Below are 26,526 nucleotides of genomic sequence, written 5' to 3' on the forward strand. Positions count from 1 at the left end.
CAAAAAGCGATCGCAGGAAAGATTGTGAGGTCGAGAGGAAATAAGGGGGTTGATTTTGAGAAGTGGTGGAGGTTTTGACGGCTGCCTTTCGCGGCGAGCTTTGTAGTTGAGAGGTCGAAGTTCGCGCGCCGGCCGGCCACGACAAGCAAGCAAGGTTGGTGGCAGACGCCCGTGCGCCTCAAAAAGTAACCGCACACCCACTCAGCTTTTGGCCGCGCAACAGCGCCTTTTTCCCCCCGTTCTCGTCTACCCCCAAGCTCCAGCCGGCACTGCTTTCCCTACAATTCTGATTTTGCAGTGCTTCCTTGATTGATAGTCATAGCCATAGTTTTCAGTTGGAGGAATTTCTTTTGAGGTGGGGCAACGCCGCCACCCCCCCAAGAGAATCTCGAAAACTGCTTTCAATACAATCAAGGCGAGTCGCAGCTGCGCAGAGGCCTTGTCAGGTCTTGATCTTCGTCTAATTGGTACAAAACTCTACATAGCGCATGCGTCAAACGAAGCTCAGTTCGTGTTCTCCGTGAACTCATCTCAGCTGCCACAACCAAGAAGACTCGGGAACTCCATAACATATAGCCCTCCCCTGCGGAATGCGCCAATAGCAATAGCAAGACAGATGACGCTGCCCAGCTCCCATCCTTGATGCAGATGCAAATTAAAAATAGAATGTAATTTTGGAAGTCGTGAGCTCGCCACAAGAAACGGAGCGCCCTCGGCCAGCCATCCCATCTCCATCGTTCTCTCGGCCGCCCACTGGAGGCAGCACCTTGTGCCTGCTGTGTTTCGCCTTAATCGCTGTTCCTGGTATATCGGGTCTTGCCGATAGAGAAGGGAACATAACGGTACTTGATCATGTGTTGGATTTGCTTGCGCACTGCACGAATCATAAAAGTCAGCATCTCGCCATCACGGGGCAGCATTCGTATCCACTCACTGGTCAAGAAGAAGAGGATGAACCAGTACATGACCAGGACAGGCCAGAACACTGGAACGTTGAAGATCTCGAACCAGCTACAGAAGAAGGCAATCAGGATGGTCCTTGTCGCCGACTCCCAGAACTTGAATTCGGGAAGACGCCGGATGAACGGCCGGAACTCCTCGTCCTGTTTGGTCGGGAGTGAGCCAACAGACCCATCCTCCATCTCGTTATCAATAGCCTCGTTGGAGGGGTCGAACTTGGGTTGCAGGAATGCGAGGAAAAGGTTCAACAGGTAGATGCCGAGAGCATAAGCAACTGGTAACAGGTCAGCTTCATGGTTCGAAAGCTTGGGAAATGCACGGGCGAGAGCGCCGCGGAGAGTATGCGCATACCGATGTACCAGCCCTGCGCAACGAAGATGCGGGTGAAGAAGAGCATGAGCGCAACAGCGGTTCCGACCCATCTGTACGCCACGTACGGTGTTGACTGGTCTAGGAGTGCCTGGTACCGTCTCTGCAGCCGCGAGGTCTGCGCCGTGACGGCGGCGAAGGGGGTCTGGTCTGGCTCGGGGGCGTCCATTGCGTTGAACGCGGGAAGATGCGCAACGTCGAGAAGGCTGTGTGGCTTGGGCCTCGGAAAGCTGCTTGAACGCCTCGATGTATTGGACGTAGCAAATACGCAAAGGATGGAGAACAGGTGACGGTTGCTCTTGCTCGAGTACAATAGAACAATGGGCCTGGTTTGGTGGTGGAGAAGGAGTGATCGCACGGATGGGGGACCTGTGTGATAAGGTGATGGGTAACCTTTGCTTGGGTGGGTTGCAGAATGTCTGATTGCGACAAGGACGCGAAATCTGTCTTGACCTTTCGAGCTTGCCAACCAAACTAGCGGCATGGCTGATCCTAGCCTCCTGGAACTGGCGCCGCCCCCTGAGGAGATTGGCGAGGAGGAGCAAGTGTGGCTGGTTGAACTGTGGCTTGACTGCTTCCAGGTGCAACCTGCGCCAGGCCGGACAACAACCTGCGGCGGGCCGCAGCGGGTACTCGCATATCCTCGGCAAGCACCCAGCCAGCAGCACTCCGGTCTACCTACGTACATACATGGTGTTCTCCCTCACCTACCATCGTATCCAGTGGCCCAGTAAATTACCTGCATTGTGTTCTCGAACTGGTGTGTATCTTCTCTTGTCTTGATTTGAGTCTTCCTGGGACCGATTTGTGTGTGTACTTTGCTTGTCACTGGTCTACGCACGTCTTTCTATCCTCCCGCGATCGTCACGACCTTTCGAAGCATCCGCCCTGTGGTTCTCTCGCTTTGCGAGGCACTTCTCTTTTAAAATGCAGTCACTCAGGAGTCTGAGGCCTATTGCTTCCAAGCTGCAGCCCTCAACACTCCCTCGTGTCTCGCGGGCCTTTTCAGCATCTGCTAGGTTGAACTATGAATTCATCCAAGTCTCCGAGCCCAAACCGGGCGTCGGCCAAGGTAAGCCCTCACACCCAAGCGCCACATTATCTGCATTCACTTTATGCATAGAGGAGCACTAGCTAAGCAGCCTCGCTACCTTCTCTCTCACCGACTATAGTAACGTTGAATCGACCCAAGGCTCTCAACGCCTTGTGCACACCGCTGATCAACGAGCTGAACGAGGCTCTGCTGAAACTCAACGCCTCCGAGAGCGTCTCAGCCATCATCCTAACAGGCTCCGAGAAGGCCTTCGCCGCAGGCGCTGACATTAAGGAGATGGCGCCCTTGACGTTCTCGCAGGCCTACCTTAACTCATTCATCGAATCTTGGTCGAGTCTGACCACCCAGGTTAAGAAGCCGATCATTGCTGCGGTGTCCGGACATGCGTTGGGGGGAGGCTGCGAGCTGGCGATGATGTGTGATATCATCTACTGCACGGACAAGGCCAACTTTGGGCAACCCGAGATCAAGTTGGGTACCGTGCCTGGCGCGGGAGGGAGCCAGCGCCTCACCAGGGCGATTGGCAAGTCGAGGGCGATGGAGCTCATTCTCACAGGGAAGTCCTTCTCGGGGCGCGAGGCTTATGAGTGGAATTTGGCTGCGAGGTCGTTCCCGACTTATGAGGAGCTCATGGAAAACACTCTGAAGACGGCCGCGACGATCGCAGGATATTCCAAGGTTGCCGTCCAGGCCGGAAAGGAGGTTGTGAATAAGAGCCAGGACCTCGCCTTGAGGGACGGAGTCGAGTATGAGAGGCGTGTCTTCCACAGCCTTTTTGGCAGCGAGGACCAGAAGATTGGTATGAAGGCCTTTGCTGAGAAGAGCAAGGCTGAGTGGAAGCACAACTAGGTCTGCTGTCTCTTCTTGTCGATCATTGCGTTCGAGAAATGGAGCCAACCCTGCATGTACAAGTATGGATGGTATTCAGACTGATCTCTGGCGGTCGGATGATGGACCACGACGCACCTGATGTCTGTACCATAGTACATCGTACATACAAACTGTAGTACAAAGTTACATCTGCTGCGGTGTGAGTGCCCAACGCAGAAGTGGATCTTACGGAACCAAGGATCTTTGCAGCCGGGCCAAGCAGCTTGCAGTCATAAGCGCCCGCACCGCGATTTTAATCAAGGGATTCGACGATTACAGGCCGTAGTGGCCAGACACCTCGTGTTTGTGCAGTTTCGAGTACTTGCAGAGACTGTCTTGTTTCTGGCCACGAGGGCATCGCTGCTCTGGACAAGGACAATCAGGCCTGGCTGCAGCACCGGCCCTCTAAGAAGTCCCCTACAAATCAGCCCTGTCAGCCCTATTGTAGTATCTCACCACGGCACTCACAGCGCGCATCCCAGTCCACTGACCACGCATCGCCTCCACCGGCCGTAACCCTGCTAGCCACGAACCCTTGTCCGTACCCAGGCACCTCGACCATCTGAAATGCAGATGGCAACCAGAGAAGCACAGTCATTCTAGTACATCTTGCAAATTTCCCTTCTGGAAGAAAACATTGCCATCCTCCCTCCTGGGACGGAGTAAGAGGTCCCCTTCCATGTCACGATGGACTCTTCCAAACCAGGCATGGACCTAGAGAAGGAGCTGGCATGCTCAGTCAGTTTCCCCAGCCCCCTCCTCTATCGGCTACCTCGACCTCGAGGCGAGTTTCGAGTCAGTCTGCTAACCCTTCCATTCCACGACCCAAACAGATCTGCACCGAGCTCCTCTACTACCCTCTGACTCTTCTGGACTGCCTACACACCTTCTGCGGCGCCTGCCTCAAAGAATGGTTCGAATGGCAAGCCAACGCAGCGCGCAGCGCCCCCGAACCTCCTGCGCCTGGTGCGCCCGTCTTCACGTGCCCATCATGTCGCGCTTCGGTCCGCGACACGAGGCACAACTCGACGGTGCAGTCGCTGCTGGATATGATCCTTGTTGCACACCCTGAGAAGGCCAAGCCGCAGAGCGAGAAGGAGGAGATGGATGCACGTTACAAGCCAGGGGATAAGGTGCTTCCAGAGCTAAAGTTCCCGAGGCGCACGGCCGAGCAGCTGAGACTGGAGGAGCGGGACAGGCAGCTCATCGATGAGGTACGGCAGATGAGCCTGCGTGAGGCAGTGAACGGTGGCTCATCAAGCTCAAGGACGAGAAGGCACGGCGAGGACAGTGACTCGAGGAACCGCACCGCACGGAGGAGGGCACCGAGGGCGACGAGCGTCACTCGGGATCACAGCTCAGCCGAAGATCGGGCCCAGGAGCGGACAAGCTCAAGAAGAGAAACAGGAACAGAGTTGCGGCGACGGGCCGAGCAGGCGGCAAGGCTGTCGTCTGACACGGTCGACTCCCGGTCTGGGTACAGCCGAACTAGCAGCAGTGGATCTAGGCGGACAAGCGATGAGACTCTGGAGAGGCAGAGACGTCAGATCGAGCACCAGTCATCGCTTCGATCACTGATCAGCTCGTCAGACGCGGCGGATATCGACATAGAGCGGGAGGTCGAGGAGTTTGCCCGGCAGATCCAAGAAGAAGGCCTACTGGATGGGCTGGATCTCGACAACATCGACCTCACGAACAACGACGAACTAAGTCGCAGGATCACGGAGGCCTACCGACGTCGACAGCGGGACAGGGAGAGACAGCGGCGCGAGGCGCGGGAGAGGAGCCGTGCCGTTTCACGGCATTCCTACAGTGGGCCGGCCGAAGCCCCATCTCACGAAAGAAGCACCTCGGACTCTGTGAGACCGACGGCGCGTCACTCAAGAACGCCGAGTGCAACAAGTCAATCCGACGAACGCAGCAGACCGCCGCCGTCTTCGAGGTCTACTTTCCTCGAGGTCCACGACCAACAAAGGAGGCGTCGGCGGCCGGGCAGTCATAGCCGAGACAGGAGTGCGACAGTGCCAGTCGCACCCACGCAAACGGAACTGCGTGTCGGACCCCGGTCGCAAGCGGACCTGGAGGTCAGATCAAATAGTCTCTCCTCCTCCTCCCGAAGACCCATTCTCCCAGAAGAAGCCAGGAGTGTCAGCACTTCAGACGTCCAAAGCAGTAGCAATCGTCTTGTCGAGTCACCGCCGACAACATCCCTTCCCTTCAGTGCGCGGATGAGCGGTCTGAGCATTCCTCAACCGCAGCAGGAACGTACCAGCACCCCTCCCGAGCCAGACACAAGAATTCCTCGGACGAGGCCGAAAGACATTGTTGTCCAGCCGCCTGAAACTCAGGCGGGAGCATCAGCTCGAGCCATGGGGAGCCTTATGGAGTCGCCTGTCATAACCGTGGCCCCCTATAAACCGCGGTCCCCTTTATTTGAGGAACCCAGCATCACGTGCGACAGATGCGCAAAGGAGGATATACAGTATGAGCTTCATTACAACTGCGCCAAATGCCATGACGGCCACTGGAACATCTGCCTCACCTGTTACAGGCTAGGCAAGGGCTGCCTTCATTGGTTCGGGTTCGGCTATGGAGGATTCAACAAGTGGGAAAGACAACGTATCGTTCAGCCCTCACTGCCGGAGCCGCACAAGCTGTTGGCCAGCCGCTTTGTACAGCCGGCAGCCATGATCAGGTCTCCTGACAATAACAAGCAAGCTTGGTCGAGCGAAGATCCATACGAGCGACTGCAAAGCGGGACGTTCTGTGCGTTATGTCTTTCATGGACGAACGACTGCTATTGGCGGTGTGACACGTGCAACGATGGCGACTGGGGCTTCTGCAATGACTGCGTGAATCAGGGTCGATCGTGCACACATGCCCTCCTCCCTCTGGTCCATCAGCAGGTGGCCCAGCAAACTGTATCTCCGCCCCCCAGTCCGCATTCGCCCTCTCACCCATCTTCAGCAACAATGATGGTCGGTCTCAACGCGACAAGCATAGGGCCCTTTAAGGTTCTCACCTTCATTACGACTTGCGACGTCTGCCGCAGCCCCATTCCGCCGACCCAGAGCCGCCTTCACTGCTTTGAGTGCGTGAGTTCGCTTGTATCCGATTCTCGACCTGGAGACTACGACATATGTGAAGGCTGCTACGACGACCTAGTAAATGACGGAGCCATCAGTCCCGAGAACGGCTCTGCAGGCTGGCGACGCTGTCCTCAGGGGCATCGCATGGTCATTGTGGGTTTTCAGGAGGGCAAGAGCGGACAGAAACGTTACGTTGTGCGAGACCTTGTTGGTGGGCGGAGACTGAGTGTGGAAGATGTGCCAAACGACACAGAAATGCAGCGTTGGATATGGTACGAAGCCGATGCGAAACGTGAACGCCTTGTTGCCAGGGACGTTTCCCAGACTGCGACGCAGGGCTCGGCCTCGAGCGAGTTGTTCCCGCCCGATGGTGGGTTTGGCTGGAAGGCTGTTGCGCGGTGGGCGTGGTATCCTGCCGAAACTGCCACTGACGAGTTGATGTTTCCCAAGGGCGCCGGGGTCTCAGAAATTGAGGATGCAAATGGGGAGTGGTACCACGGCGTGTACATGGGGAACAAGGGACTCTTCCCGGCCCCGTATGTAGTCGTCCTCGAGGAGGGTAGTACCAGGAATGTCTGATAGCATCAGGTTTTAATGAGCATGAGCAATATTTCACACGAAGCATATTTAGGCATTTGGAAAGGGATCGAATCGATAGAGACTGCTTCTGGGTGCCAGACGGAGTTTTAGGATGGGATAATGTGGATAGTCAAGCGTCTTATGAATGGAAATGTTGGCCTCAAGTCAGGCACTTGAGCCAACCATCTATGCTTTTCTTCTTCTTTTCGCCCATAGTCGTTATGAACTCGGGAGTACTTGTTGCTCCTCTATACACTGACTGCAGGTATGCTTCCTTATTTTTGAGACCCCCTTTGCTCACAGATCTCTGTGCCGCAACCCCGTCCTCCCCCCCCCCCTCCCCCGGCAGCCCACTTTGTGCTCGCTCAAATCTTGGAATTGGAACCAATTTCTGATATTTCTCAATATTTGTGAATTTTCTTATTTTTTATTTTTTTATTCTAAAATTTCATCTGAATGAGTCCTTTAAAACTGCTGAAGGAATAAGTTCACATCGTACACGAAAGCTAGGCGCCTTTCTGCCATACACGTTTTACGCATCCGTGTTTGTCACCGAAATGGCAATGCAACGCTTGCGGTGCTGAGTACCGCACCGCTTTAAGGGATGTAAGTGGACTCCTTAGACACTGCCGGTCTCAAATAGGGGATGAACAACAACCAAGTGCCCGTCATCTGATGCAGTGACACTTCTAAAATTAGAGTCAATTGGTGCTCTGTGAGGTTCCTGTTTTGTTTCTCGAGGTGCTCCTCCTGGCATCACGCTAAGGCTGGGCAATGGTAACAAGGTAAACGAGCAGGGCTATACTTAATGTAAGCAGAAGTTGTGTTATCGATAAGGAACTTTTTAGTGGGTCGTCTCTGATTTCTAGGGTCTTGCCATCTCTGCATTTGGTCAACACCAAACTTCTTGCTTCAACATACTAGATTCTTCATACATCAATCTCGAGCTAGCTAACTACTTTGTCTTCCTCTTCCCCGAGATTCTGTTGATTGATAGTGCAAGCAGCCATCATTGCCATCTTCAAGCCATTTTGCATACTGATCTTCTTGTCATCTCGTTGATCATAGGATTTGAGCTGGCAGCTTGGGATTTCACCAGCCTTCTCTGCCCTGTCAAATCATATTACACTTACGTCGTCCTCACCACACCACTCCACCCCCACCTACAACTAGCAACAACTTCTGCCGCTCAGTTTGATTGTGACCAGATGATGAGAGTCACGACATTTATTACTCATTCCTATTGAACAATCGTCTCTGCCAATACCAATCATCATGGCGAGCCCACCATCCAATCCCACAAATCCCAACCAGCCGGCAAATTTCATGCCCTCTGTTCGTGCCGCTTCTGAGAAGAAGCTGGGCATGCTCCACTACACATCCCCTGCAAGTCATGGCTGGCATGGTGATGTGAGGAAAAGGTACATCATCCTACACTGTCCCTCCCGGGAATGATAAGGACTAACAGCCTCCAGATACACAGACTTTCTAGTCAATGAGATTCGCAAGGATGGCAAGGTTCTTCATCTTGAGAACTACGACGTGGCAGAGCGACCTGCTGATGTGGTATGTAAATCCATGACCTGCCTTGTCCAATTATCCAGGTACGGCGCATCACTGACCTCAATGCAGAATATTTTCCTCCCTGGACAACAGGGCAGTCCAAACAACCTCACCTCTTATTCAGCAGAGATTGCTCCGGCTCGGACTGTCACTGAAGATGATGAGAAGGCTCTACGGGCTCTTCTAGGAGAGGCTACCACTACCGAAGTTCTGAATTTGTACCAACGTATCGTTGCTTCTGGCACGACCCGTCTCGATCCCCAGATCAACCTCGTCAAATTTTTGTCCATGGAACGCGACGTTCGGGGCCGGGTCCATCAAGTATGTAAAATTTTCAGAGGGTGTAGTCGCTTCTCTTTTACTGACACCAAATATAGGAAATTCGCCGCATCTTCGATTCCCGTATTGCAACAGAGACTGACGGTGACGGCATTATCACCGCTATTCCTGCCAGCATCCGATTTGCACGGAAGCCTCGAGCTGCTGGTAGTGGTGGTCGAAATCAGCGGTCCAATCAACCCTCTTTTAAGAAACTGGGTGGTGACTATCTTCATTTCACACTCTACAAAGAGAACAAAGACACCATGGATGCTGTCAACCAGATCGGCCGTATACTCAGGGTCAAGTCCAACAACTTTGGATTTGCCGGCACCAAAGACCGACGTGCGGCCACAGTCCAGCGCGTAAGCGTCTATCGCGTGCGACATAAGGTTCTCGACTTTCTGAATACGCAGCTTCCTTACATGAAAATGGGTGACTATAAGTACAGCCCATATCCAATCCAGCTCGGCGACCACGGCGGCAATGAGTTCAACATCGTTGTCAAGGATGTTGGCGTCAAACGTGGCGAAGATTGCTCCCTCGAACGACGCGTTCAGCTGACAAAACAAGCTGTCGAGACCGCGGTGAACGAGATGGTCAAATACGGATTCATCAACTACTATGGCTTGCAACGTTTTGGCACGCACATAGTCGGAACGCATGAGCTCGGAAAGCTGATGCTGATGGAGAAATTTGACGACGTTGTTGACGGGATCCTGCACGTTGATAAAGACTTCATGAACCAGGTGGTCGCAGGTACGGTCCAGGAGACACCAAGCAGCCGAGACGAGATCAACCGAGCCCGTGCCATTGTCCAGTTCAAGACATACAAAAACGCGAAGTCCGCACTGCAGCTTATGCCGAAGCGGTTCGCTTCCGAGATGAACGTCATACAACATCTCGAGAAGAGCCCTCGCGACTTTACAGGTGCCATCTTGACTATTACTCGAGGAATGCGCAATCTGTACCTCCATGCGTACCAGTCGTATGTCTGGAACCATGCTGCTTCCCACCGCTGGGCCAAGTACGGCTCCAAGGTAATCCCTGGCGACCTCGTCTTGGTCACGCCGGAGGACACCGTTGTGGACGATAGCATCGGCGGGTCCGAGGAGTCACAATACCAGAAGGCCCGCGCTCTCTCTGAAGAGCAGGCCAACAGTGGCAAATACACCATCTACGATATCGTCCTGCCAGGGCCTGGATTTGACGTCGTCTATCCGGATAACGACATTGGCGAATTCTATGTGGAATTCATGTTGAGACCTGAGAACGGAGGGTTGGACCCTCACCGCATGCGGCGGTCCACGAAGGACTTCAGCGTGAGCGGCAGCTATCGCCATGTTCTTGGCAGGATGAAGGGCCAGCCAAAGTGGGAGGTTCGCACCTACGTGGACGAGAATGACCAGATGGTACCGACGGATCTCGACTTGATCGAGCTCCGAAAGGCGGCGGAGAAACCAACACTACAGAAGGAGGCGGCCGAGCAGGTTGCTGGAAACCAGGCCGTTGCTGTCACTGCTGAAGCCGGTCAACTCGCAGACGATGGCGCAGCCAAGACGGAGCGACGTCGCCAGCGGGAGGACCCCGAATCCGATCCTCGTGCCAACGAGACTTGGACAGAGGTATCTCAGAACGGCGGTTCTAAGAGAATCAAGCTGGTACAGGACGAATCTCGTCCAGACACACCAGACTCTGTGGATACCAGAGGCCCCCATGGCGGTGGTGCTCCCCTGTGGGAAGAGGATGGAGAGAATCATCCTGTGAAACCCATCCGTCAACCGATCATCCCCAGCAGTTCAGCTGGTGCCACGACGGCTACTCCTTCGGCCACTCCAACGCCGCAGCTCGCCACTGCCAGTCCTACAATCTCCACATTCAACGAGACAGATACTCCCGAGAAGCTCGAGAAGCAAGGCCAGGCGTCCGAGGTGCCCGGCGCCACGATCCAGGCGGACAACGCTCCCACCGACGCGGCCCACCCCAAGACACCAGCACTCCAGGTCCCCCGTCCTGATCGAGATGCCTACCACGCCTTCACCCAGCCCGATCTGTCCCAATACAAAGATGATGAGGTCAAGATCGCCGTCGTACTCCAGTTCAGCCTGGGCACGAGCGCCTACGCCACCATTGTCCTCCGCGAGCTCATGGCCGAGATCGAGCCAGAGCAGCCCGGCAGTCCGCTGTACCCGCCAGACCTCTCTGGCTGAGCGTCTGGTCCGAGAATGAGGTAGGGAGCTTTGGGGGGGGGGGGGAGGGTTTGGGTCTCACGTCTGCCACTGCGGCTCCACCTTTCAGACTCATTTGATGGGGTCGAAGCCTTTTTTCTTTTTTTTCACGAGATTTTCAAGAGGCCTCGAGTACCCCCCTACCTTTTTTTTTTTTTTTAAACCCCCCAAAATCACAAAATTTGGAGCTTCTTTTTCTATTTGAGGAAAGGGATCGGTCGGCTTTCTTCTCTCTGTAACGGAGGTGGCATTTCCGTTAGGTTAGGATACGATACCAAAGGATGCATACATACATGGCGTAGACAGGACCGGACTTACTCCAGGGCCAGATATCATGGACAGCGTTGACCAGAAATGCTTGTCTGGCTACGATTTTGAATTCTGTCACCCAGGGTTCTTCCTACCAGGAGCTCTGGGTAAGTGATAGCTGAAGAAGAAAAAAAGAGGCTACTTTAGTCAAGAGGTCAATACACAGCATCAAGTGATTCAAACAAGTTCCAATGTGCTTCGCAAATTTCTTTTTGGTTTTGTTTTTTTTCTTTCTATCATTTCGGTCTCTTGGAAAGAATTTCCCCTACGCCCATGAGTCCCTGGTACTCGCTATGGCGCAGATATCAAGAATGTCTCCTGGTCCCTCAAGTGCTTGCTATGCTTGCGATGCTAATGTTGAAGGCAGTTTTCTCAGCATGCCCAATGCTAATATGTTGGGCTTAGCTATGCTACTTATCCAATTTCCCTCCTCTACTCCTGCGCTTGTGAGAGCCTGTCGCTCGATGCTCCTGCTGCGTACGAGGACTTCGGTCCTCCTCTCTGCCGGTCGTGGGGGCAGTTGGTATGAGTGATGCCAGGTCTGCCATGATATATCCATTGGAAAATGTGCAACGGCATCGTTTTAATGGTGAGCGGCCTCAGCCTTTCCTAGGCCTTGCCTTTGGTGGTGGTGTTGTAATCGAGTATTGTGAACGTCCCCCTTTCCTAAATGTGCGGATCATCCACCTTAAAAAGGTTCGGTCATCCTCTCTCACTTTGAATGCTTTGGATCATCCCAGCCCCAGACTTGTGACAGATATTTGCCCATATTGACCCTCTTCGTCTTGAGCTCGATCATCCAGGGATGCTCTAGCATCTTCCAGGGCATACCCCTTCGTTTCGGGTTCTTCTCCAAGCTACACACACAGCGTCAGTCACTTTGGACCTGCCAACCACGAGTCATAGATACTTTGGAAAAGGAAATAAACTTACCAGCTCTCAATGAAGTGCTTGAAGTTATCACTCCAGAATATACCAGCCTCTGGCTCATCCTTGAGCTTGGGAATAGGCTGCTGCACAATATACGTCAAGAGGTCGATCAGGCCCGCCCGAGGCTGCATCTCTGTGCCGTCAGCCGGGAAGGGGAATCGATGCTGCGCCACCTCGAGCAATGTGACACCTGTGGACCACACATCCGAGGTGATGGTGTAGGTCTGGCCTGTGATACGTTCGGGCGCCATGTAGTAGCTGGTGCCGATGAAGGTGTTGGCCTCGCCCTTGGTTCCGAAGTCGCCCGACACACCAAAGTCGCACAGCTTCACCTCCCCATTGCGGCACAACAGGATATTCGAGGGCTTGATGTCGCGATGCAGGATACGCTTGGCCTCGAGATAGGTGAGACCCTGCAGGACACCCTCGGCGATCTTGCCGAGGACCTTCTCGCCAGTTCGTCCGCCAAGCCGCTTGACCTCCTTGTAGATACTGTCCAGGGACCCGCCCTCACAGAATTCCATGGCAATGGAAATGGTTGCTGTCGAGGGCTCCAGGAAACCGCCGTAGTATCTGCAGATATGATCCGAGGCGCAGCCTTTGTTGAAGTTGATCTCTCGCAGGATCTGCTTCTTGACGTCTGGATCTGGATTGGTCGTGATAACCTGGTCGGTCAAAATTAGCACACTCTGCACCCCCTGTGAGTCAGTCTCTTGGCTTAGTGGGCTTGGACTTACCTTGAGGGCAAAGATCGTCTTGCCTCCCTTGAGCTGACACCGGGTGACTGCGCCACCTGCGCCCTCACCCAGGCCACCGAGCTCAACGATACGGTTCTCCTGGCTCGCAATCCGCCAGCCCTCGTCATCTAGATCCTCCACATCTAAATTCCTTACCCTCTCCAGGGTCACCTCGTCCATAGCCCTCTCCAGGCCGTGCATGCTGTCCTGGCGTGACATGTCCAGGCCACCCTCGCTTGCGTTCGAGTACATCGATCCAGCGGCACTCTGGGGGTCCGGCGTACCGTGTGGTTTACCTCCCAGACCATATTGTGACACAAAGGACAGGTTCGAGTACTGCGATCCGGCTGAGGTGGGGTTGCTGCCACGGCCTCCGAAGCTGTCGGTCCGGCTGTGTGCGGCACTGATCTCGCTGCCACTACTCGCGCTGTGGCCTGGCTGGGCAACCGATCTGCCGGGCTGTTGTTCCTGAGGCGGCCCAATGCTGCCCATCGGCGTGGCAATGCTCAGTGTGGGCGGGGCAGGTCGTGAAGCCTTCTGGGGTTGGGGAGCGCCGCCGGCTGGATTGGTCACAGGTTTCACATTGGGAGACGGTGGTATAGCGAGCCCGAGTCTCGGTGTGCGCGCACCTCCCCGCGAACCAGGTATGGCAGGACGGAGGAGGGGCGCAGGGGCGTTCATGATGGGGACTGAATTTGAGGACGACATTGGGACTGGAGTTTCTTGTGTCTTGATCTGCTTTGCGTAAGAGTGGTCAGCGAACTAGTCAACTCGAACCAGACCCAGGATCGATTCCGTGTACCAGTCGACACAGTTGGGGATTGAATGTCGGGCTCAAAGGCAACTGACGGTAAAAAAGGGGAAACGAGAGGGTGGTAGCTCACAGGTGCAGCTTGATCGCCGCCGTTGCTTGCCTGATCGTGCATCATGCGGCGAGCCACACGATCGAGGCCCTCAGCGAGTGTAAAGTACCTCGTCTCCAAGGCAGTAGCGGCGTCAGGAATAAAGCAGGCCCGCCGCAGAGGCCCTTTGAACTCTCAGGTGTCTCTCTCGGCTTGGTTCTTAGCGGCCGTCGGCTAGGCAGAAAGGGGTGAAGAGCTTAATGATGACGACCTGCCAGCCCGCCGGGGGTTTGTGAAGACAAAGCGGGATGACAGTTTGAACGATGTTGTTGAAGAAGAGGAGAGGTCGCTGAAGAGGTACTTGGGACGGAGGACACGCGTCCGATGTCAAAGACAGGAATCGTGGCCCTCGTAACCTTGAGTGTGGTGGCTAGAGTAGTTGATTGACTTCGGGGGAGAATCGATGTGGCAGCGTCGTGTGCGGTTGGGACGCAACGCCGAGCGAGGTGAGAGGGGCAGTAGCACAACAGGCGTCCCCAGTCTTCAGTGTGCCGCAGCAGAAACACACGAGCAGGTGGTTAGTAGGGTTTGCCTTGGCTGTAGTGCTGGTGCTGGTGCTGGTGCTGGTGTTTCTGGTGCTCCCGTCTGCCGGTCTGGGAATGTCAGGAGGCTAGATCCGGCTGCTGGATAATGAACGAGTGAAAGAACTCGGGCCGTGAAATAATATGATGAGAGCTTTCTATAGAAAGCCCCTTATGTTCCGAGTCGAAAGGAAGAGGTGGGAGGAGGCGGAGGAGGAGGATGGAGTCGAGCTGGTTGAGGTTGTTGGTTGTTGAGGTAGGGTCGCTCAGGCAGGCGAGCGGCAAGTTGGACCGAGGAGTGAGGGGGAGGGGGGGGTGCGGAAGGGCCACAGGCATATACCCGTAGCAATGAGTACAACAGACCATAGTGCAATAGTGGCTCAGTACAGGCATAACTGTGGGCGGGGGGGCCCTGCCTGGCCTTTTGCTAGCCTGCTAGGGACTGCGACTGTGACTGCGAAACTGGGACCCTCCCTCCCTTCCTACCAACGGCCAACGACGCCCTGTGTGGCCTCTCATCAAGCGGATCAGTGGGGAAGAAAAGGCCCAATGTGACGAGGATTGCAAGGGGGCCAACAGCCGGGGAAGAAAAACCGGGGACGGGCTTGCTTCAGGCTGGTCCTAATGCTCTTGTGCCCGCTTTGTCGACTGGTCCAGCGGCTGCTGAGACAAGGGTTCAGGGGGCGGGACGCTGAACTCTATCCGTTGGCCACAGGGTTGCGTGGTTGTCTACGTCGCAGTCCCCCCAGCTGGCTCTTCCGAATTGACGTATCAACAAAATATCTCTTTACTCGTCTTGTTATACCTGAATCTCCGACAGACACACACACTCGCGAGCTGAAAGCCAATGGCCCCTAGGCTGCTGCAATGCACGGGTCTGGCTGATAGTTCTGCCAGCATCTCTGGGCGGCATCAACAAAGAATGACATCAGGAGAGAATCCTCCTTTTTTTCCTTCTTCTTCTCACTTTCTGACAGATTGGCAGTGTGTCCCAGACGGATGGGCCGAGATGCTGTGCTGACCACCTGCAGTAGCTGAGGAACAGCTGGACAAGGAGGATCTGATATATTGGGGGCGCAGTTCGGCACCGGCCTTCCTCCATATGTGCCTCCTGACCTAGGAGGAGATCTGACTTTTCTTCTCTCTTTCCGACCCTTTCTGACCGAGATGCAGTCTTTCGGGCTTCTTGCTTGAGCAGCCCGTGACAAGGGTCTCTGCCTAAAAGATCTAATAAACTGAGATGGCAAGGCCATGCCGTCTTTCCGATCTGTCGAGTCTGTCGGTGGCTTGTGCGGGCTTGAGAGTGGACTGTTGAGTGTGTGACGATGTGTGATGGCTGATCTGCGACCTGCATGAACGGGCCTATCAAGCTCTCATTTCCGTCTCTCGAATCAATGCAAGACTGTCCAAGTCGATGGAGGGGGCATTTAGAGCGATCAGGGGATACTGACTCATCAAATGTCACAGCTGATAGCTCGTAGAAGCAGAAGGATCCGAGCCACTGTACGTTACAGTCTACTAGCTGCCTCCCTGCAGGACATAGCATTACAAGCCTGTGTAGTCACTAACAGTACCGTCCGCAGCTGCTGCCAGGTCAAGTGACAGGGGGTCCTCAGCGCAGGGTTCACGCTTCCGTTAGGCGCGCGTCTGCTATGAACCCAGGCACCCAAGCTGGTTGGTCCTTCCTAGTGGCGGTTATTGGCCATGGCTAGAATCTGACCCCTGCGCCAGGCCTTTCCAGATTCTCTCACCCAGACTTTGAAGACCTTTTTTTTTTCCCACCCCCCCCCCCCATCATACAGCAGAAGCACACAGGAGTGACTGCTCGATCGATGCTCTGGGCCTGCTTCGTCATCTTAATTCGAGAACGCTATTTCGTAACTTGTTTCATAATTCTTTATTCGCTCAGCTGTGTGGGTTTGCTGCAGGGATGCCAGCCAGGACGAAAGAGACAGTCTCAAAGGCTGTGGACGAAGTATCGTCATCTGCCTCTGAACTCGAGGTTGAGGCCATTGATGGAGAAGATAGTGGAATCGAAGCGACAAGCGATGATGAGAATGATGATGAAGTCCAAGGAAGCGAGCCTCAGAGTGACTCAGACTCTCTCGACAGTTCTGCGGCACGGAAAAGACGGAGGATTTCACCAGAGCCCGAGGAGATTGACGAAGACGATGACGAGGAAGAGGTCCCAAAGCAGTCTGTCTCCTTTGTCAGTGCGCCTTCAAGAATAAAACGGAAGGATGTGTCCAGTGGTGGGCCTGCGACGCAGAAGCTCCCCGAGCAGGTTGCTGCCCCACCAGCTGACGTTTCTGAAGGTGCAACCACTGCGCCTACGGATCCAAACACAACGTTCGAGTCACTGGGTGTGCACCCATGGCTGGTTCGTTCACTTACGAACATGGCCATCCGAAGGCCGACTGGGATCCAGAAGGGTTGCATTCCTGAGATACTCAAGGGCAGGGACTGCATCGGTGGCAGCCGGACGGGTTCCGGAAAGACGGTCGCGTTTGCGGTGCCCATTCTTCAGAGATGGGCCCAGGACCCGTCTGCCATCTTTGCCGTGGTCCTGACACCTACTCGGTAAGTTTGTGGTGTTTTCTTTGGGGGGTCTATGCGAGTTGCGCCCCGTCGAGAGACGCAGAAATGGGGGCTAACAATGGTGACTACTTAGTGAGTTGGCGCTTCAGATGTACGAGCAGTTTAAGGCCATCTCCTCCCCGCAGACCCTTAAGGCTGTCCTCGTCACGGGCGGTGCCGACATGCGTGCCCAAGCTATCGCTCTCGCGGAGCGCCCACACGTCGTGATTGCCACGCCGGGCCGTCTGGCTGACCACATCCGCACGTCTGGTGAAGACACCATCTGTGGCCTGCGGCGCGTCAGATTTGTCGTCTTCGATGAGGCCGACCGGCTCCTGGCTGCTGGGCCGGGAAGCATGCTGCCAGACATTTCGGAGTGCCTCGACGTGCTCCCGCCCCCCTCGCAGAGGCAGACGCTCCTCTTCACGGCGACGGTCACGCCCGAAGTGCGCCTTGCAAAGGACAAGCCGCGCGAGCCGGGCAAGCCGCCCGTGTTCGTCTGCGAGGTCGACACGCAGGTCATGGCCATCCCCACCGGCCTCCGCCAGATGTACATCCAGGTGCCCGTCACGCACCGCGAGCACTACCTGCACGTCTTCCTCCTGACCGAGGCCAACAAGGACAAGAGCGTCATCGTCTTCTGCAACCGCACCGCCACCGCCAACTACCTGCACCACTTGCTGCACCTGCTCGAGCACAAGGTCACCGCCCTGCACTCCCAGCTGCCCCAGCGCCAGCGCGTCGATAACCTCTCCCGCTTCCGTGCCGCCGCCGCCCGCATCCTGGTGGCGACCGACGTGGCCGCCCGCGGCCTCGACATCCCCGAGGTCAGCACCGTCATCAACTACGACATCCCGCGCGACCCGGACGTCTATATCCACCGGGTCGGCCGTACTGCCCGTGCGGGCCGCAAGGGCGACGCCGTCACCTTTGTCGGGCAAAGAGACGTCGAACTCGTCCAGGCCATCGAGGCTCGTGTCGGCCGCGACATGGTGAAGTGGGAGGAGGAGGGCGTCAACCTCGAGACCCGCGTGGTGCGCGAGGCCCTCAAGCTCGTGGGCGAGAAGAGCCGCGAGGCACTTCTGGACATCGAGGAGAGGCGCGAGGTTGGGAGCAAGAGGAAGCGTGGCAAGGTCAAGCTCAGGGCGGCGGTGTGAAGAGTGGAATCATGGTATTCCTAGGATCAATAGCAAAAAGAAAACAAATTCCCTCCATTTTGTAATCCAAGATTGCTCACCATGTGGCTGTGACAAAGTCTTCATATTGAATCTGCCGATCCACATCCGTGATCACCAATCCATTCTGCTACCTGGGTAATCATCTCCATAGGTGGGAATTCAAGGTAAGATATAGCTGGTGAGGAAGAGGCGACAGAGCGGTTACTGCTCGCCATCTGTTACTCGGCGGCCATGCTTTCTTCTTCCTGGACTCTCTCAGGGCAGATACCAGGTCATTGTTTCTACTATACTTGGCTTTCCTTCTGTGGATGGATGCTTGCTCTTCGTCAAACACCACGTGGGCGGCATATGAAGATTCCTAGTCAATATGTTATGATGAAATGTTATTATAGGCTATAGACTATTGGATCTTTACTGAGATAAGGCCAATTGCTCTGGAAGGACGTCAACTTTACATTATTGTGCCAGGACTCGTGCAGAGTATCGAAACTCTGAGCAACTGGTACATTTGTTTCAACCGGAAAAAGTTGAAGAGGGGTCTCGGGCTCGATGATACAGCCACTTTCTTGAATACTCCTCGAGGTTTTTTATTCCATCATCCGTGCCTTGGCTCTCTTCACTCCCTTCGAGACAGAACACATCTATAAGCTCTTGGAAGTTCACCTCGGGAGATCTAACACAAATACAACGTCTTGAGATGCGTGCATTCCTTCCCCCTTCTCTACCGTGCAGAAGTCTCTCATGGGTAAGGCTGTCGAGAGCAAATTCGCCTCGATGCAGAATGTCATTCAGCTTGGAAGGTTTAGCCAAAGGACGCCTCAACATCAACTTTCTCCAAACCCCTCGCCGAACCGTTGTGGTCATCACGAACGCTCCTATCATGATTCAGAGATCGAGCCTCTCGAGGAGCTGAACGTCAGGGATCTCGTTACGACAAGCAGCGAAGGGCGGTTCAACATCGAATCACAGGTCAAAGTGAATTAGTCAAATCTTGCAAGAACTCGCAGAAGGATATGAAGATTATTCCGGTTTCGCTATCATCCCATCCCACAGGATGAACTGCGAACATATAACAAGGAGAAGAAGAAGAAGAAGCTTACAGTTGCGGGCGTTGAATTGGGAAATGACAACCTCATCATTACGCGTGTCACCGGGTGAACAGGGGATGGACCAAAGTGACGAGTCCAAATAGGAACCTGCATTTGCACCGGATATGATTTGTTTTGCTGGATGCAGCCTCTGATTCGGGACTGGCTGTGAAGGGTCTTGTTTGTGATATCATCAGCTGCATTCACAGGTTGCGGGCAAATGCCAACCTGACGCATGCAGATGATGTGCTATTCACATCAATACACTCTGCTCAACAGACTTGAGGATATCGACGTTGGAAGTCTTGCGACATCGCAAGAAGTCCTCTTTGTGCAGGCCCTCGGTGGACCATTGGGACCTTCCCAGAAGACCACAAGCGACCGTCTCATTGTAGAAGAGGGACCAGACGCTTGTGATTCTGACCCTGCCATTGCGGTCAGTAAACATAGCTTGATTGTGTCTCGGGTAGAGAGAATGAGCAAAGTCGAGGTTCTTCTGCCAGTCATCTCATATGCGAGCACTGTTTCAAGCCGAAAATAGACCGGCCTGCAACGAGGGCATCTCCACTGACGGACGACAGGTGTCAAAGACTGAAATATATATGCATCGTCCGTTTTCCCGCTTGGATGAGGCTCAATTCGCATATTAAAGTGGTCAATAGTGGGGACTTGTTTCAACATGGTATTGTTTATGTGAAGTTATATGTATCTATATATATTCATATTTATAGGGGGACGGGGTGGGCCTTCACTCATGCTGCGGCTCCAATTGTACGTGGCCCACCCATCAAGCTGAGACACGTGAATTTAACAACACAGCTATGTATCTTTCATGTTCGCCGTTACGAAACAATTCACCAGGGCTTTCAACAGCAGAATTACGGGGACTTTACATGGATAAACAAAATTATTCAAAGGGGGAGAGTGATGAACATTCCTCGTCTTTGGTATTGCACGGAAGTGACCTTGTCGACGAGTTTCGTTATTTCCAAGCCTGACCATGTTACGTCAGGAGAACATTTCATCGCAACACTGTCGTCATCAGCCGCAAGACAGTCGAGTTTGAATGTTTGACAAATATCCCAAATTTCTTAGCTTTTTGGACAAGTCCTAAAAAAGACGAAAAGCTCCCGATTTGTCAGGGACAAATCAGTACGTCGGATCGAGAAACCACAAGGTCTGGACTCAGACCGCAAGCGGACGGGCCCGGCCTTGCTAAAAACCTATTACACCATTTGCCACTGTACTAAGGGAAGGGCCAGGCACGTCGGGGCCGGAGGTGAGTTTTTTCTCGAGATAAAGTCCGGACGGGACGGGACCCTTCACAAGACGAAAGAAGGAAAAAAAATAAAAAAAATGAAAGAAAAATTTAGTGGCAAGGGCCCCCGGGATTGCGTCACATGCTATTCGGAAAGAGAAAGCGAGAGCGCGAGGTGAGGGTCGATCAGGGATCTCGTTCTGCTGGGGATACCTTGGCTTCGACGGCCAGGTCCCGGGGATTCGGACAGGTGGGGGCTTACCGAGATCGATTTACTGCTACGGATGGCCTGTGTCGTATTGTATGTACTATAGTATGTACAATGTCCCTGGTAGGGTGTTCTGTCGGTCATCATGTCAGCTCTAAACCAGGGCGTAGGGCTCGTCGGCGCGGAGGTAGGGTGTAGGATGGAATTAGGCGAGGGAGAATGGAGGAGGATAAGGCCACCATATCGCCGAAATACCCATCCATACTCGCGTATCAGAGGAACTTTGTTGACCAACATCTCCTGATGTTTGGGCATCTCGCTCGCTTGACTTAAGGGGGAACCTTGTTGGCGTGATCTGGGCTGATCTCCAGGCAAGCGAGCAGCAACAGCAGCAGCAACAACACGACGCTCACAGTTCGTAGCTCGCACTCGGGACCACTTACGGCAACGGAACCGTCGGTGACATGTCGGCGCTCAGCCAAGACGAGTCGGGCGACGCAGCCCCCCCTCTTCAGCCACCCCTTGCCGCGGCACTTACGGGACTTACGGCACTTACGACAGCACACGATAATTCAACGCGACCATGGTGAGCAACAGATACAGGCTCTCGGCTGGTGTATTTTAACCAAAGATGGCAAGGGTTTTGGCGAGGTAATTCGAACCTTATTGTGATCTAACATAGGTAGAATTGTGGGTCCCCCTCATGCAGTCAGGCCACGGGAAAACACGAGGCAGTGAAGGGAGGGGGGGATGTTTTACCTTTAGTAGCAGGGCGACACGTAACTACCATAAGTTTCTATGAGAAAATGTAAGACGGCCTATCTCTCAAGCGAATTGACTTCTCATCTGACTTTTGACAGCGGGTTTGTCCGCCGAGACGTCCCGCGCAGGAAGAGGACAGCAAGATGATCTTCAGTCCGGGCTGTCATGATTACGACGCTCGATGCACATTCCTCGGTGGCCAATTTAGGGTGACTGGTTGGCTACTCAAGATGTGGGATGAAAGGAAGCACCGGAGAAGAAGTAATAAAAAATCAAAATAAAGAAAGGGGCTGAGGGTAAGCCCAAAAGGTGCATTGAGCATCTGGTCCAAGAGATGGAACATCATCATTTGTCTGGGCTTCGCATGAATGTGTCATCCGGGGTCGGTCTTGGCTTGAGAAAAAACGGCGGCCCGTGGCCTCCAAGTCGCACCGCTTCCTCGTTACGGCCGTCCACTAGGGAGCCAGTCCATCATTCTGAGCAGTATACGAAGACGCACTTTGCTATTCCAGTGCCCGCCAAGAAGGACGGTAACACGTTGTCGCACAGCAAACAAGCTCTCAGGTGTTGGCTATCTGCCTTCTCCTTGAGCGAGTGTCACGTTGCTTTTCTGACAAGTGGGCGGGGCGGTAAGAAGTCTATCCTGAAGCGGGCGGCCAGCGGTCTGGCTGGGTGGCTTGCTGGGTAAGAGATGGCGAGATGCAGTAAAGGTACTTGCTATAGTAAGCGTTCTGCCTGCTCCTGCTGCTACTGTTGCTGCTAACGGGCGGGGAGGTGCGTTTTCATTGGTGACTGACGACAACCCTAACCCCTTCCTCAATACCACTCCAACTGCACATGAAAGTCTCGAACAGACCCTCACAGCAATACCTGGATTTCATTCTCAGGGAAGAACAAAATCCATTTGGTAGTAGTCAGACACATGGATTTGTGATCATGTAAAGCTGTTATAGCCAATGACGACGGCAAAAGCACGGGCCCTCGTCACAGACCTCATGATGGCATAATCGAAGTAATACTGTAGTAGATGGCATCAGCCCTATGAGTGGGGCCCCATATCTCATCGACAGAAAAAAGGTCCGTGGTGGGAAAGCTCGGGCGCTCCAGCGAGCACTGCGCGATCGCATCGCTGCTGACATGCTTATTGCTACTAGCAGGAAAGGGGCAGCCACTGCCGGGGAAGGTGCAGTGTAGTACAGTACATGCAGATTACATGTTCATGGTACTTTTTCTTCTTCTTTCTTTTTCGTTCAATGTCAAGTCGATCAATCAGCTAGCTTCTTCTGCATAATGTCGTTGGGTCCGGCGTCCTTATCGTCAATGGCATCGTTCCCCTTCTCCCAAATCCCGACACATCCGCCCGACCTGAGCCGATATTCCGCAATAACCGTAGGTCACCCGCAGAATATCCAAGTCTGGACTTCTCAATTAAATGGCTCTGTCGGCAGGGTTTGCTTTGATTTGAGCGAGTGCTTTTTCGACCTCCGACCCCCAGCTTCGGAGGCTGTTGGATAGGGATTCGGCAAATCATGCTGAACCCGAAGCCGATGTTACACCTTGATGGACGGACTTGAGGAACCAGGTGGGTTCAGGAATAAGGATGGCTGTGTGCTTTGGTGCGTGTGCTTACGGGCGCCAAGGGAACGTATGTAGTGACTACTGCGAAGGAAACTACAGTAAGATTTTCTCCCTTGCTGCCTTGTTGAAGCCTACTGTTGACCCCAAATGGTCGTGTGATGACGGGCCGTCTGGAGAGCCCGCTCGGGAACTTGTGGCTTGTGATGGTGCATCCTGCGGAGGAATTGTATACCCATTCTCCTTGTGCTTGCGTATTGCATGTCATAAGCCTCACCTTTTTTTGAGAGGATGAGAACAAGAAAAAAAGAAGAAAAAAAGGAAGGGTAAAAATTGGCGTTGGTGGGCCATGCATATTGTTTAGGTGGGCGGAGCCAAAATGTGAGGCAGTACTTGTGACTGACTGACTGACTGCAATTTTAATCATGCCCCGGCCTATTTTCGTGATGCCATGCATGGGACTATGCTATGCCAGTCACCTGACAGAAGAAGAGGAGAGGAGAGGGGGGAGATCGTCAAGAGCTTGTCTCGCATGGGCGCAGAAATCAGAAATTGACATTGCGCACAGGCCAGAGGCGAAGCTTGGCTGGTCATTTCTTTTCACCATGTTATCGTTGGTCTCGATTGGGCAGTGGGGGGAACAGGAGATTCTCGACCTCGCGCTGAACGCGTAGTTTTGCAAAACTTCCGCGATCACTCTCTCTCTTGTGAGGCAGCTCGGGCGACATCCGTGGCTGGGCATCAATTAGCCAGTGCCCCAGTCATTCAATCGACCATGTAACGAGGTACTACTATGGTATGGTACTGTCTCGACATAGTATGGTACCTTGTAGTACGAGTTCTATGTACTATCTCATGGTAGTAGCATGTGAAGAACAGCAGTGGCCTGTTGACTGGCCAGCAGCGACACAAGATGCCACGCCTGCTAAGGAAAGGGACCGAGCAGGGTCTGATCTGTTTTGTTTTGTGTTACATTTTGGGATGGATCATGAACAAGAAGGAATAACGGTCAGGAGTCAGCCTCCAGACCAAACCCCTCCCTCCTGTAGGCCAACGAAGTCGGTGTCTGGGGGTATGAAATCTGCAATGCGCTGCCACGTCTGTCATCAAGATGGGTGGAGGGGGAGGGGAAGAAAACAAAATTACATGGTTAAAAAATATGAATACAGTACATATGCAAATTCGAGTTTTAGCATGGCGGGCGGTAAAGGTTGTGGGGCTACAAGATGCAGAAAAGAAAACATCCCAGACCCTGTGCGAGATCGCGGTGAGTGTGCATGTGTGAGTGGGGACAGGAGGGGAGGAAAAACTCTGGTCAGAGCTTTTTTCCCTTTCCTTTATTGTAATGCTATAGCATTGTAGAGGATTTTGCTCAGACTTGTTCATGCGAAAGCGAAAAGCAGAGAAGGTTGCAGTAGGATGTGATAAGGCATGGTCTGTCGGGTCCGTGTGTGTGGCGCATCGGGTACGAACGGACAATGTTTTCGGGACGGTCGTGGGAGAGGGCCAAGGAAGGATGCGCCATGTGCAGTGCAAGCTGTTTGTTTACCTGCAGCGGCAGTGCGGTTGAAGCGCAGTGCCAGTTGCAGAAAGGCAGATCTCACATGACTGATGTACCACAGTACATAGAGTACGTACTTATGGTACGTATCCTTTGGGGGTGGGGGAGAAGGTTGTTCTTTGGTTGTTGTTGCTCCTGTAACTACTGTAAAAGCTGTGCTGTATGCCTGCCCAAGGGGTTGGTCGGCTTTGGGCCTTGGCCTTGTGTTCGAGGATCTGTCGGTGAAAGGGCGGGGATTGGCGTTTTGGTACTTACTTATGCCTGCTGCCTTAAAACTAACAGGGCTCATTCATAGGCGGGCGTACGCATGTATCAGCGATGCTGCAAGCAACAGGCAGCCTTAAAAACTAAACAAACAAACATCTCTAGTGCTTTGGCTCCCAAAAGGAACCACATAGATCAAACAGTATGTGCATATGGGACAAATGACCATGACTAATTACAGTTATGGTGTGTGGGGGACTTATTCATAAGAGCTGCACATCGTGAAGGTTCTGCGATACTGCATTGATTATGAATCACAGGGCGTGTTCAGTGTTACAGCTCGTTGCGGATTAATCATGGACCTTTATGGGTGGTTGCTTGGCAATTAATTCCGTGTCCCCAAGGAAACAAAGGTTCGAAATTGGTAATCAGTCAAATTTAGTTATTCAATTCATGCCCGCACAGGAAATGAAGGATGGATTGCATCAGCCACACCAAGTCTCCCAAAAAAATAATATGGAACGTTTCTTAAATCCGTAACGATTAGAAAACATGTATCCAACTAATGGGGGATGATGACTGGGTTGCCTGACCGCCTGCGGACTTTGGGCTGTGTAAGGTTGCTGCTAGGTATCACCACTAAACGCCGAACCGTGAGCCATAGACATAACGCAACTTCATCACCATCACACAGACGCTGCAGGACCTAAGGCTGCAGTAGGGTAATGAATGCCCAGGCTGTGCACTGCCGCCAAGATCAGGATTTGGGAGGGGGGAAACGAATGGTTGCGTCGTATTGCGGTGCTGAGAGGCCGTATCCGTGTCCACGTCGCTGTCGACTCATCGTGAGCAAGCTTAGAGAACTACTATACGCGTATGACATGACGACTTGGTAAACTCTTTAAAACACACTCACGGGTGGTTGGGCGCAGGCTATGCTATGCGAGAGCGACGTCCCGGGTGGCCGGAGACATCTCGCGCAATTTCATCGAGTATGAATCATCGGCAAGATGCCGCGCCAAGGAGTCGATCGTTTGGATTGATGAACCATCAGTGATGAGCCATCAGATCTGCCAGGACAGGGCGCTGTTGCTTACCGAGAAGGCCTTCGGATTGGTAAGGTATCCGAGCCTTTTGCTTTCAGATCTGGCCGGCTAGTGCTAGTTACTGTTTAGTGCTACAAATGTTAGTAGCACCAACCATAGTGGCTGGTGCTTGTTCTGGGCTTACCGGACGGGATTCGGCCTTGGGGGGTGGGAGAGAGAGAAAGAGAAAGCGAGAGCGTATGTGAACAGTAACAGGCCGGGGCGGGCGTACCGTAAAGACCGGGATTCAGTACGCCCAACACAAGGCAATTGATTGCAATGCGGGAAAGAGAGAGACACGCATGCATGCATGTACTTATTTGTCTTACGACCATAGGCAATTGGCAGATACGACTTTTGCGAGACACTTACCGCCCTGTCTCCAGAGATCTAAGCCTCACGCGAGGGATTCGAGGATTCGTGGCAGTCTGTCGTGCCCCTCCTCTGTTTGTTTTGTCCTTTCGCTCTCGTTTCCGACCCGACGACGGTGAAGCAAGTCTGAGGGCTGAGCTGAAGCATGGCCCTAGGAGAAGGCAGACACGCTGTACAGGTCCTGTAGCGTTAGCGAGGGAGATAAAACCGTAGACAAAGTACCCCTGCC

At 53.6% G+C, this 26,526-nt stretch overlaps 7 protein-coding genes across 7 annotated transcripts; 5 read left to right on the forward strand and 2 right to left on the reverse strand.

The window, feature by feature from the left end:
* Window positions 1–441: 441 nt before the first annotated feature.
* M406DRAFT_354268 (retrieval of early ER protein Rer1) lies at window positions 442–1,684 on the reverse strand. The gene is made up of 3 exons (XM_040922873.1): window positions 1,312–1,684; window positions 935–1,234; window positions 442–874 (listed from the first exon to the last, which is right to left on the reverse strand). The coding sequence occupies exons 1-3, from the start codon at window positions 1,496–1,498 to the stop codon at window positions 789–791; spliced, it is 573 nt and encodes a 190-aa protein (XP_040781083.1). The 5' UTR covers window positions 1,499–1,684; the 3' UTR covers window positions 442–788.
* A 572-nt stretch (window positions 1,685–2,256) lies between these two features.
* Window positions 2,257–3,232, forward strand: M406DRAFT_247070 (ClpP/crotonase; the record flags this gene model as incomplete). Its single annotated transcript, XM_040916445.1, has 2 exons — window positions 2,257–2,401; window positions 2,502–3,232. 2 exons carry the CDS (start codon window positions 2,257–2,259, stop codon window positions 3,230–3,232), a joined length of 876 nt encoding a protein of 291 aa, XP_040781084.1.
* Window positions 3,233–4,302: 1,070 nt separating this feature from the next.
* Window positions 4,303–6,921, forward strand: M406DRAFT_247679 (uncharacterized protein; the record flags this gene model as incomplete). Its single annotated transcript, XM_040916480.1, has 3 exons — window positions 4,303–4,501; window positions 4,667–5,186; window positions 5,475–6,921. The coding sequence occupies 3 exons, from the start codon at window positions 4,303–4,305 to the stop codon at window positions 6,919–6,921; spliced, it is 2,166 nt and encodes a 721-aa protein (XP_040781085.1).
* Window positions 6,922–8,238: 1,317 nt separating this feature from the next.
* M406DRAFT_236199 (tRNA pseudouridine synthase D) lies at window positions 8,239–10,463 on the forward strand (the record flags this gene model as incomplete). The annotated part of the gene is made up of 3 exons (XM_040916032.1): window positions 8,239–8,342; window positions 8,397–8,805; window positions 8,862–10,463. Coding segments are annotated over 3 exons (2,115 nt in total), but the record flags the coding sequence as incomplete, so codon positions are not given.
* A 1,071-nt stretch (window positions 10,464–11,534) lies between these two features.
* On the reverse strand, window positions 11,535–14,543 carry M406DRAFT_354269 (uncharacterized protein). The gene is made up of 4 exons (XM_040922874.1): window positions 13,891–14,543; window positions 13,007–13,741; window positions 12,273–12,934; window positions 11,535–12,196 (listed from the first exon to the last, which is right to left on the reverse strand). Exons 1-4 carry the CDS (start codon window positions 13,933–13,935, stop codon window positions 12,052–12,054), a joined length of 1,587 nt encoding a protein of 528 aa, XP_040781087.1. The 5' UTR covers window positions 13,936–14,543; the 3' UTR covers window positions 11,535–12,051.
* A 1,816-nt stretch (window positions 14,544–16,359) lies between these two features.
* On the forward strand, window positions 16,360–18,163 carry M406DRAFT_284687 (DEAD-domain-containing protein; the record flags this gene model as incomplete). The annotated part of the gene is made up of 2 exons (XM_040918583.1): window positions 16,360–17,009; window positions 17,101–18,163. The coding sequence occupies 2 exons, from the start codon at window positions 16,360–16,362 to the stop codon at window positions 18,161–18,163; spliced, it is 1,713 nt and encodes a 570-aa protein (XP_040781088.1).
* A 6,023-nt stretch (window positions 18,164–24,186) lies between these two features.
* M406DRAFT_325595 (uncharacterized protein) lies at window positions 24,187–26,030 on the forward strand (the record flags this gene model as incomplete). Its single annotated transcript, XM_040920003.1, has 10 exons — window positions 24,187–24,190; window positions 24,269–24,342; window positions 24,705–24,718; window positions 24,812–24,857; window positions 25,006–25,042; window positions 25,082–25,086; window positions 25,471–25,493; window positions 25,602–25,685; window positions 25,773–25,956; window positions 26,016–26,030. The coding sequence occupies 10 exons, from the start codon at window positions 24,187–24,189 to the stop codon at window positions 26,028–26,030; spliced, it is 486 nt and encodes a 161-aa protein (XP_040781089.1).
* Between the last annotated feature and the right edge of the window lie 496 nt (window positions 26,031–26,526).

This window comes from Cryphonectria parasitica (assembly GCF_011745365.1).
Source record: "Cryphonectria parasitica EP155 unplaced genomic scaffold M406scaffold_1, whole genome shotgun sequence".
NCBI lineage: Eukaryota > Fungi > Ascomycota > Sordariomycetes > Diaporthales > Cryphonectriaceae > Cryphonectria > Cryphonectria parasitica.

What these genes read in the sequence shown, in the direction of transcription:
- M406DRAFT_354268 (XM_040922873.1), bottom strand. Translation starts at nt 1,498, where the DNA reads ATGGACGCCCCCGAGCCAGACCAGACCCCCTTCGCCGCCGTCACGGCG. An exon ending in TGCGCAGGGCTGGTACATCG is followed by an intron (nt 1,235 to 1,311) that starts GTATGCGCATAC and finishes ACCTGTTACCAG; the next exon opens with TTGCTTATGCTCTCGGCATC. An exon ending in CATCCTCTTCTTCTTGACCA is followed by an intron (nt 875 to 934) that starts GTGAGTGGATAC and finishes TGATTCGTGCAG; the next exon opens with TGCGCAAGCAAATCCAACAC.
- M406DRAFT_354269 (XM_040922874.1), bottom strand. Translation starts at nt 13,935, where the DNA reads ATGATGCACGATCAGGCAAGCAACGGCGGCGATCAAGCTGCACCT. An exon ending in GCGGCGATCAAGCTGCACCT is followed by an intron (nt 13,742 to 13,890) that starts GTGAGCTACCAC and finishes TACGCAAAGCAG; the next exon opens with ATCAAGACACAAGAAACTCC. An exon ending in AAGCACTTCATTGAGAGCTG is followed by an intron (nt 12,197 to 12,272) that starts GTAAGTTTATTT and finishes CTGTGTGTGTAG; the next exon opens with CTTGGAGAAGAACCCGAAAC.